At 37.7% G+C, this 11,627-nt stretch overlaps 1 protein-coding gene across 2 annotated transcripts in view; it reads left to right on the forward strand.

The window, feature by feature from the left end:
* The window catches only part of ogfrl1 (opioid growth factor receptor-like 1), a 49,314-nt gene extending 38,333 nt beyond the window's left edge, over positions 1-10,981 (forward strand). For both annotated transcript variants that reach the window (XM_061910976.1, XM_061910975.1), the window contains exon 7: positions 1,200-10,981. In XM_061910976.1, the coding sequence (XP_061766960.1) occupies positions 1,200-1,749 (550 nt within the window). In that variant the 3' untranslated portion in view covers positions 1,750-10,981. The remainder of the gene's footprint in view (positions 1-1,199) is intronic.
* The last annotated feature ends 646 nt before the right edge of the window (positions 10,982-11,627 follow it).

The following is an 11,627-nucleotide window of genomic DNA, read 5'->3' on the forward strand; positions in this document are numbered from 1 at the left end:
TGTGACTCTTGTTTGTTTACCGTATTTTTCGGAGTATAAGTCGCTCCGAAGTATAAGTCGCACCAGCCGAAAATGCATAATAAAGAAAGGAAAAAACATAGATGAAGTCGCACTGGAGTAGAAGTCGCATTTTTGGGCAAAATTTTTTTGATAAAACCCAACACCAAGAATAGACATTTGAAAGGCAATTTAAAATAAATAAAGAATAGTGAACAACAGGCTGAATAAGTGTACGTTATATGACGCATAAATAACCAACTGAGAAGGTGCCTGGTATGTTAACCTAACATATTAAGTAGCATGTTCTATACTATACGTTTACCAAACAATCTGTCACTCCTAATCGCTAAATCCCATGAAATCTAATACGTCTAGTCTCTTACATGAATGAGCTAAATAATATTATTTGATATTTTACGGTAATGTGTAAATAATTTCACACGTAAGTCGCTCCTGAGTATAAGTCGCACCCCTGGCCAAACTATGAAAAAAACTGCGACTTATAGTCCGAAAAATACGGTAGTCAATTATTTATCACAACACAGGAGAGCTACTTGCGGTATTAGCCATATTTGACACAAAGTCGGGCCATTCTTGCACCGTTGATGTGCCGCAATCACTGGCTGCTGCTGTCCGCCCTGCTGACCAAGCTGTGCTGGAGTCACAGGAACACATTGTGACAGCAATTGGTGGCAAAATGTTTGCCTTGATAAATTAATGGACATCTCCACAAGTATGAAGCAATAAATGCATTGGCAAAAAAGTGATATTTGTGTCCTTGCCTTGATCTTTTTACATTGTTGAAATCTAATGTTGGTAAAGCCCAAACAACCACCTATGTGCGTCACCAAAATATCCACAGCTTGTAAAAATGCGCCTACGTGATCCACATTTCCACGTTCAACCTACTCTTTACACATCTCATTTCTACTTTGTTGTAAAAAAGGGCATATGCCGGTTTCTTTTGCATACGCTCGCTTAACAAACCGGGTCCCAGGTGCGCATGTGGTATCTTTAAACATCCAATGTCATCTACCGTACAAAGTCACTTTTTCAGACAGTCCCATTATAATGTTCTTATGAGAGATAGCAAACAGCAGCACTAAATGTGTTTGTTGCAACACAAATAAATACATGTATAGTAGAATGTAGAATAAATAAAATGAAATGATGGAAATGTGTGTGTCTTTTGTGTGAAGGTCCCAGCACAACTACCTGCGCATCACTCGCATCCTGAAGTCCCTCGGCGAACTCGGGTATGAGGCCTTCAAAGCTCCACTGGTTCGCTTGTTCCTGGAGGAGTCACTGCATCACAACACCCTTCCCAACATGCAACACAGCATCCTGGAATACTTTGTATATACCATTCGCCTGCCGGACACCCGTAGACGCCTGCTGCGCTACGCCCGCCAGCACTACAGGCCTGCTCACGCCTTCCTCTGGGGTCCTCCACCTAAGAGATCCAGGTTTAAAGGTGGGGATGATGGAGCTAGTGTGGGGGCTGGGAGCAGTGGGATCCGAGCACCTGCTCCCACACCAGAACCACAGCGAAGGGGGGAAAATAGCTTCATCTCTACCTCTGCATGTAGCGGGTCACTTGTGTCTTCCTACGATGCCATAGTATGCCGTGATGTGTCGGTAGAGGGGCTGAACATATACAGTGGAGTGGGCTCCAGCATGGAAAGCCTGCAGGGGACACTTATTATGATGGCAGAAGGAAATAATTACACTGAGGTTGTTCATATGTAGGGAGTGAGAAATTTTGTTTAGGTTCTAAAACCCCATGAGAAAGTAAAATAAGATATACATTTAATGCCATGGACAAATATAGATTTTTTTGTTGTAGTAGGATATCTTAAGGGCTTATAGTAAACCTATATTTGCTGATGATGCTAGCTGGGATAAGACTACTATAGACTCAATTCCCAAAGTATGTTAACCCATTACATCTGAACACATGACTAAATATTGCCTTATGCTTATTGATTTTGAGGTGCATTTATAAACCAGAGGCCTGTCATGCTAAGGATTCATTAATACAAAGTCGAGAAATGGTGGCTACCAGGGATTAGATACTGTAAACTATGTTCTATTTTTACTTTTCAAACTCAGTAAAACAGCGATAAGGAAGCAGATTGTCATAACGATGACTGATACTTAAAGTTATTTAAGTACTTTTTTAACTAGTTAAATGACAATACATTGTGCTACTTGCCACTATCTATAGCACACGTCTGCTGTATAGAACAATAAATGTGATTTTTTTCATAGGAACAAAACTTTCCGGGAGGCCCATTTGTAGTTTTGAGCGCTTCTATAACGAGTTTACTGACAGATAAGTTCGAACTATACGCTAGTTTGTATCACAAATGACAACAGGGGAGGATGCATATGCCAGTCCACCCCACAACAAGAGGATAGAAAAAAAGAAGGAACTTATTGACTAGAACGTTGAACTACAACGGCCAATTTGCGCAAAGATCTTGGGGTAAATTTCTACCACATATTGAGATATCTGCTGATGTCACAGGACAGAGCAAATTTAAAATGGCTCATTTGCAAGAAATATGAAGGAAGTCAAGATTGTTTTATAATTATCTCTGCAATGCCTCCATGGTTTGATTTGAAGTTTTTGGGAATTATGCACATGCTCAATTCACAAAAGCAGGATAGTTTTCTATAATAGCAAACAGGTCCCCTAACATAGGTCTGCTAACATTTATACAGTGGTACCTCGTAGGGATGAGCGATACGGCCTAAAATATCGCAATATATATGGGAAACTCAACAAAACGAAAGTTGACTAATTTCAGCAATTTAACTTTAAACGTGAAACTAGTATGTGATGTAAACTTATGACATGCAAGGTGAGAATGTCAAGCTTCTATGTGTTATAATTTTGATGATCATGGCATACAGTTTTTGAAAACTTCACATTTTCTGAGATTTTCAAGTCAAGGTTTTCATAAGCTGCACGCCATAATCATCAAAAGAAGGGTTACAATATCTTGAGTTGCATGTTATGAGCCTCTGTCATATAATAGTTTCATCTTGTAAATCTAATTGCTAGAGAGAACAAACGTTTGCCCGATATTCAAATGTTTTGAGTTTCAGCTATATGTTGCAGCCTCCTGAGATAATGATGTGTTTTACAATATATTATTTGGCATATAAATTGTAATATTACCAATCAAAAAACAGATTATAGAAGGCACATTTTTCTGTTGACGTATGTTGTAACATAATTTCCGGTTGTATTTACAAATTTGTCATTAATCCGTTACTAAGTAGTTACAGAGGCAGAATTGGCCAAATCAATACTGATACTTCAAATCATTGATTGATTACATTTTTGATCACAATTTTAATCAGGCAGAACACAGAATGGCCATGCAACAATATCAATTACATTGTTTCCTTATTCCCTTTTATGACATACAATATTTGAAGCAAAATATAGTCAATAGTCAAAAGAACTTAAGCTAAAACTACATTTGGCTGGTATTTAAATTATTTGGTTCTGCCCTTAAAGGCCTACTGAAATGAGATTTTCTTATTTAAACGGGGATAGCTGATCCATTCTATGTGTCATACTTGATCATTTCGTGATATTGCCATATTTTTGCTGAAAGGATTTAGTGGAGAACATCCACGATAAAGTTTGCAACTGGAGAAAAGCCCTGCCTCTACCGGAAGTCGCAGACGATGATGTCCCATGTTGAGGGCTCCTCATATATTCACATTGATTTTAATGGGAGCCTCCAACAAAAACAGCTATTCAGACTGAGAAAACGACAATTTCCCCATTAATTTGAGCAAGGATGAAAGATTCATGTTTGAAGATATTGATAGCGACGGACTAGAAGAAAAAAAAAAAAAGTAAAAAAAAAAAACGCGATTGCAACCGCGTTGCATTGAGACATTTACTAGGATAATTCTGGGAAATCCCTTATCTTTCTATTGTGTTGCTAGTGTTTTAGTGAGTTTAACTGTACGTGATAGTTGGAAGTGTACGTCCACGGCCGGGTGTTGACGCGCAGTGTCTCGGGGAAGTCGACGGCAGCTATGGACGGCACAAGCTCAGTTGATATCCGCTAAGAGGCAACTTTTTATCCACAATTTTCTCACCGAAACCTGCTGGTTGACATGTAGTCGGGATCCATGTCCGCTGTGATCCATACTAAAGTTTCATCTCCGTGAATTTTAAACAAGGAATCACCGTGTGTTTGTGTGGATAAAGGCTAAAGCTTCCCAACTCCGTCTTTCTACTTTGACTTCTCCAATATTAATTGAACAAATTGCAAAAGATTCAGCAACACAGATGTCCAAAATACTGTGTGATTTTGCCGTTAAATCAGACAACATTTAGCTGTGTGTGTGCGTAGCGCTCATATTCATAACAGTCCGTGACGTCACGCGTACACGTCATCATTACGCGACGTTTTCAAGAAAAAAGTCCCGGGAAATTTAAAATTGCAATTTAATAAACTTAAAAGGGTGTATTGGCATGTGTTGCAATGTTAATATTTCATCATTGATATATAATCTATCAGACTGCGTGGTGGGTAGTAGTGGGTTTCAGTAGGCCTTTAAAGCCTTCCTATATCCGGGGACGTATTTACTAATTTTCTAAATAACAAAAACGACAAAAATAAACATTTTGTGATTGCAAAAATAAATGTATCTAATGGTACTTGCAATAAATGTGGTTCATTTGCCGGCGTGAGGGCGAGGATTAGTCGGTCACACTGTGGAGAAACGTTACCTGCTAACGAGGACTCAACATTGCGTTGAGGACGCGTTTGTTTTCTTGTGGTTGTCAAATATATATCATCTATGTTGTACAAACCTAGTACCACAATTTTTGTTACTAATCTGTTTCAAAAAGTCTAACAAAGACAGAATCATTTGAAAACCAAAAAAATCACGTAAATCCAATTGACTGATTCCTGACACCCCCCCACCCAGAAAATATGAAATACACAAAAACTTCAAATGAAATTTGATTATTGAACATTTAACATCACTTCTGCCTGTATTGATAGTGGGGGTTTACATTTTCGTCAGTGTTCTCACTCACAACTTTCTTTGGCCCCACGGTGGATTAATTTGCGGTTGTAGTCAATTAAAAAAGCACAAAGCCTGAGTCACTAACTTGTGGGATTCCATGGACTACTTTGTACATACGATAACCACGATGGTATATGAAAACCGATGCAAAGATTTTGGCAGAAATGTTCGCAGACCAAAACGAGGTTCCACTGTATCTGCAAAATGTGTCTTAATTGTACGGACCTGCAATTAAAACATTGTTAGCACGCTATATCTAATTAAAGGCATTATATATATGTTACTAATAACATTTTAGTGTTTGAAGTGTTAATATAATTATAAATGACTGTTAAAGTACAACATGTAATAGCACTATTTGACTAGTTCAAGATATCGCTGTATTTTATAGTTATCTATTTGGTAAATATCAACTCAACATAAACTTATTCAATTTCTAATTGTTGTGAAGTGTATGAAACAATATTAAGTAGATAATTGTGTAATGGTTGCCAACTAGTTTAGCTGTGCTCTACAATGTTAGGTAAACTTCACTTACTTATAACCAGCTTTGTGACATGACATTCACTCTATAACTACTATTCTTGTAATATGGAAAACATGACATTATTCTCCCAAGTTTTCACAACCTACTCTTTTGTTTCCCTTTTTTTAATCGGTGTGACCCGAATACTTATACCACAAGGTAGAGCTGGATGTTTTCGGGTGACGAGCAGAGTTGTTGTGTTCAAATGCTGTTGGAACATCCAGATTCCTGAAAATTACTGAATGGCTGCTTGTCACCTGAAAGCTTTTTGCACTGAAGACTTTATGCTAGGTCCGAGGCAGGTGACGTGCGATGTGCTGCTCTTTTTTGACAATCTATGTCTTCCTTTGAAAAGCGCAGTAACGTTACTTCAAATGGTTGATTTTGGGCTTGGCTGTATATACAAATATAGTGGAATTAGAATTAGTGTCGATGATACATACACTGAATTAAATGTACCTTTGAAGTATTGTATTCACAAGTACGCTAGGTAGTTTTCAAATTGTAGTTGTATGTGAACTAGGAGCCCACAAATGTGATCTTTTTAATACTGCTGTGAGGATATTTAAATGAAAATGCTCTAAAATTCCAATTTTGTTTATTTATTAAGAGTTAGACTCCTCATATCAGAGTTTTCAGGGCATTGAATCGAACGCTATTGGACTGTTCACAATGTCTTAAAAACATTTTGCCTCTCTTTCAAGCAGATATTTGATCAGTTCCCCTCAGCCATTGTTGCAACTGAATGAAAAGCTAATACACGTGACTCCATCCTCACTGCTGTTGTGCTGGCAGAGGTCTCACGTCATTGTGTCTTAACACCTGTTGTTTTGCACCACAATGGAGTGAAACCATCCTTGCCTGGACATGTCCCCTCCTGTGGCCATTAAATACTTTGAATCCTGTGCGGTCCACTTGCAATCGATTCAATCACCTTATGAATGAGAATACTCAAATGAGTGAAACACATTTTCTTGAATTGTATCTATTTTTTGTAGATTCTCTGTCATCCGAAAGGGTTCTTCTATCTGAAATGGTAGATGCAGAGTGGTGTGTCCATACTTGTGTGTGTCCCGAAGGTTGTTGCCCAGCATGGCCGATGAAACCACATTCCTGTACCTACAGCTGACATTTCAGACAATTTGAATCTTGTGCAAAGGTTGGTTTATACCAGCTGTTAGATTTACAAGGTGAAACTAATGTTGTGGGCTCTTAACATGCAACTCCAAATATTTCAGAACTTCGTTTGATATCATTTTGATGATTACAGCCTATACCAGACCTGGGCAAATTAAGGCCCGGGGGCCACGTGGCCCCTTAAGCTTTTCAATGTGGCCCGCCGGACAGTTCCATATAATTTTTTTCTAGATGTTTAGGATGGAAAGTGTAGCTGCCCTTATGATGTGCAGTGATGTTTTCTAGTGACTGTAACTCTTTAACTATACTAAGTGTTTCAATGGTTGGAATCTGCGCTTTTGCATAATATCACCAAATCACCACTCACCAAAATGATTCCCGAGCATGGCCACCGCTGTGGCTCACTGCTCCCCTCACCTCCCAGGGGGTGAAGCAAAGTATGGGTAAAATGCAGAGGATAATTTCCCCACACCTAGAATGTCAGAATATTGTATCTTTAATATACTAGTTACTATGGTAATCTAATTAGTTACTATGGTAATCTACGTCACAGAAGCTCAGACTAGGCAACAAGCAGTGTGGGTGGGGAGCGTTTCTACAGAGTGTTTCCAGAGCAGCCAGCACACAATGTGGGTGTCAGGGACAGATGATTTTTACAACAAAGTTCTAAAGCTTAGTGATATATAACATATATCAGATTGTAGGTGGGTTTATTTTTTACCCTTGGCGTTCATATTTCTCTGTGTTTGTTGAATTTTTGTTACATTTCGCTTGATTGTTAAATATGTCAATGGGGAGGGTGTGTAACATTCATATGGTGTCAATATTCAGTGTTTTATCCTTCATAGGTAATATTGTAAATCCCACATTCTTTATTTTCATGTACATTCTGGGTGTCTCATTCAGGAAAAAAAAATGTAATTCCATTCCGTCTTTAAAGGCGGTCTTTAGTAACATTTTTAGAACTCAATCAGACATTATTGTGAGATTTTGTATTAGTGTTCCTAAAAATCACATATACCGGCTCCCAGACACATTTTTTCTCTTAATGTGGCCCCAAGTCAAAATAATTGCCCAGGCCTGGCCTATACAAATATTAAATTAAAAATTGGAAAACATGTTGGGATTTCAAAACTGTAAACCATGATCATCAAAATGATAGCAAAGGTTTGACATATCTGACTTTGTATGTAATGAGTTTGTATCTCATATCGGTTTCACATTTGAAGTTGAAATGCAGAAAGTAAAGGATGATATCCACATAGTTGAGTTCCACCTGTGTGCATAATTTGCTGTTTGCATCCTGGCCGATCCCTCCAGGATTTCACAATGTTTTTTTGTGGCCTAAAATTCCCAATTTTGCAGCGTAAAAAGCTGCAACGATTTGAGGCTTATTTTTGTTTAAAAACAAAAACGTTCATTTCATCAGCTTGTGATTTTATGATATAGATGTTGTTTTTAAAATGTTTTCTTTCTAAAAAGAGCACCATATTTCAACAGATCTAATAAAATAGATCTTATTTAAACTTAAATGTGTGCAGAGTTTGGAAAACAAATATTTGATGTTTTAATCTACATTAGCACAGAAAGAAACAAAACCTAACATACACTGAACACTTAGAGGGCAGTATAAGCACGTTGAAGACATTCTGTGCATGTTTTACAGTGGAAAAGTGCGTGTCCGTGGTAAACGTTCATGAATGATTAAACACGTTACGCAGAGTTTATCCTCGCTTACGTTGAGATTCTTGGGGAATTGTTGAGTACGGTTATCTGTGTTGACTAAGAGAAACACATCCACATTTGTCTGTATAAAAAAAGGAAGTTAGGAGGAGGAAGTGTTGCTAGAAGTTTCTATACTACATTACCCAGAATGCTTAGCGCTGTATATCGGAGCTTGAAGAGGGTCTAAACAAGACAAAGGTTCCCAAACTGTTTGCCTCCAAAGTGAAAATGCGCGGGCCAAACAGCATTTTAAAGGTACAGCAGCACCGTGAGTAAAGTGTTTAGACCAAGGGGTGTCCAAAGTACAGCCCACACTTCATTTTTAAACAGCCCGCGTCTTTTAAATATAATTATGTTGCTGTTACGTGAGTATGATAACTATTAGCATCCTATTGCTATTATGCAAGCTTCTTTTTTAATTATTATTCTTATTATTTAACACTTTGTAGGTTTACACACCTCAGTCATATTTTGGTAGTTGATGCATGCTACTGTAGCATTTTACACACATTTTTCAGGTACACACATCAAAGTAATATATTTAAGTACTTTGCACACGTTACAGTTACCATTTTAACTTGCTAACATTAGCATTTTAGCTTGTTTTAGCAAATTCAAATGGTATTTCTTAGTTGATATTTTAGTATTTCACTAAATACTGTAACCATGTTATTGTTAGCACAGTACCTTTTTCTTTTGTCTCATTTTGCTCATACTTTTTTGCCAGTATAAATATGTTATATTTTGGAAATCACCAATTAGTGGGCCAAAAAAATGTCTCAAAGGGCCAAATTTGGTCCATGGGCTCCACTTTGGGCACCCCTGGTGTCAGAGTTAGTTGTTGACGAACCCCAAGATGGAGAGATGGAGGCAGGCATTTTGCAGGTGAACATGATTTAATAATTAACTTGAAAACAAAACCAAACAAAGGGTACAAATATAAAGCGCGCATGAGGCGGATAACAAACAAAAGGAGCTTAGCATGGAAGCTAGCAAAAACAAAAAGCTTAGCATGGAGGCTAGCATAAACAGAACAGGGAACAGAAGTCGTTACGTGTTGTACAAAGACAAAATAGGAAGCAGGGAACAAAAAACACTAAGCCACAAACATCTAACGAATTATAGCTTACCGCTATGCTGCAACGACACGAGTGACAATACAATACAGAAGCGACATGCAGTACGTGACAATAATCCAGCACAGACTGGAGGAACAAAGCAGGTACAAATCGGAGTGGGCTGATTGAGGTGTGACCAGGTGCCAATCAGCCACATCTGAGGGGAAACAGCGCCCAGGGAGAAACACAGAAAACAGACAAAATAAGAGCGCTGACAGGAATCACTACAAACACACAGAGGAAACAAAGACAAATGCAGAGGGAAAAACTAACATAGACAAACTGTCAGGGGCAAGCCTGACACCTGCTCTAAGATGTTATTTTTATTGCTCTTCCTGGTTTGCGTACATAATTTACATAACAGTGGATGTTGGGTCACGTTTGATTGGAACACATTCGCGCACTACTCAGGGACAAATTCATTTGGCAAAAATGATGAGTAACTAAAATTTACCAGTAATAGATTAACGTGGACCCCGACTTAAACAAGTTGAAAAACGTATTCAGGTGTTACCATTTAGTGGTCAATTGTACGGAATATGTACTGAACTGTGCAATCTACTAATAAAAGTATCAATCAATCAATCAATGGGCATGGAATCTTATGAGGTTTGAGCAAAGTGGCGAGACCGCACAAAATGGTTACATTTGCATGAATTGGCGCAATTGCAACATTGCAAATTCCTGGAGGCTCAGTGTGGTGGGAAATCAACTCATTAGCCCCTCTTCCCATGGAATGAGACAACATGTGGGGGAGAAACATCAATCAGGACATTGTTATAAGCAGACGGTAGTTAATGGTGCAAACCTGTGTTTATTTTAGTTTTTTACTTTGACTTGACTTCTTTCTATTGAGTAATTTTGTCACCCTCAGGAGATCGTTTTTCTGTGACAATTTGGCCTTAGCAGAAGGTTAAAACATGAAAATATTATTTGACAGATGTTTGTGTTTGTGAGGAAACAATATTGAATGCAGATTCTTCACTGTTCTTCCTGTTGGTGACAACTGTTCAGGTGAAATATGTGATCACATGGGCTAAACCTCGACTTATTAGGATACTGTATGTAATACTTATATATGTATGTTGAACCAATACTATTAAGTGCCTCTTTTGTAATGTCGTCTGCAAAAATATTATTTACCATCATTTATGTGACATTATTTTTCTATTGAATTTTGATATTTACTAGTGAGTGCATTATAGTCCTTTTAATAATGAATATTGATTTTGATCACATTAAGGATTACATCTGATTGTTGACTTCGTTTGTATCTGGCTCACTTTACCAATATGATTATTCCATGATTCTCTTTCACCATATTTATTGGACTTTAGTATATTGTGTAAGCCACATTTTGAAATCAATGCACACAATGTGAATAAAAAATTGTGGTTGTGAAGAAGTGTTGGCTTGTGATTATTTATGAATTAGAGATACCGCCGTTCGTAGGGGCTTTAAAAGTAAATATTTACAACCTCAATGGAAATATAAACTTAACCCGCCTACGTCTGCCACACACAACAATTCTAATTTACACATCGTTAGTTTCTTTGAGGTACCATGTTGAACTTGTGTTTATTTAATACACCTCAGACCTTGTATCACCCAATAAATAACTCGCGTGCATAGAATCAGTGTATACTTAAGGTACAAATTCCGACAACCTTTCCCGCCCATGTTCCAAAAATCCAAAACCAACAGAGAAAGTCAACAAGAGAGAGAGAGAGAGAGAAAGAGAGAGTGTATACACCTGTAAAAAACATAATGTCATGGCTGTCTTGAGTTTCCAATAATTTCTACAAGTCTTTTTTTGTGATGGAGTGATTGGTGCACATACTTGTTGGTCACAAAAAACATTCATGAAGTTTGGTTCTTTTATAAATTTATTATGGCCAAATTTATTGTGACCAAATCTGCTGGGTCAAAAGTATACATGCAACAGTGTTGATATTGTGGCCAAACAGCTAAATTTTTGTTTCATCTGACCACAGAACTTTCCTCCAGAAGGACTTATCTTTGTCCATGTGATGTCAGATGAAACACAAATT

Source organism: Nerophis ophidion, linkage group LG09 (genome assembly GCF_033978795.1).
Source record: "Nerophis ophidion isolate RoL-2023_Sa linkage group LG09, RoL_Noph_v1.0, whole genome shotgun sequence".
In the NCBI taxonomy this organism is placed as follows: domain Eukaryota; kingdom Metazoa; phylum Chordata; class Actinopteri; order Syngnathiformes; family Syngnathidae; genus Nerophis; species Nerophis ophidion.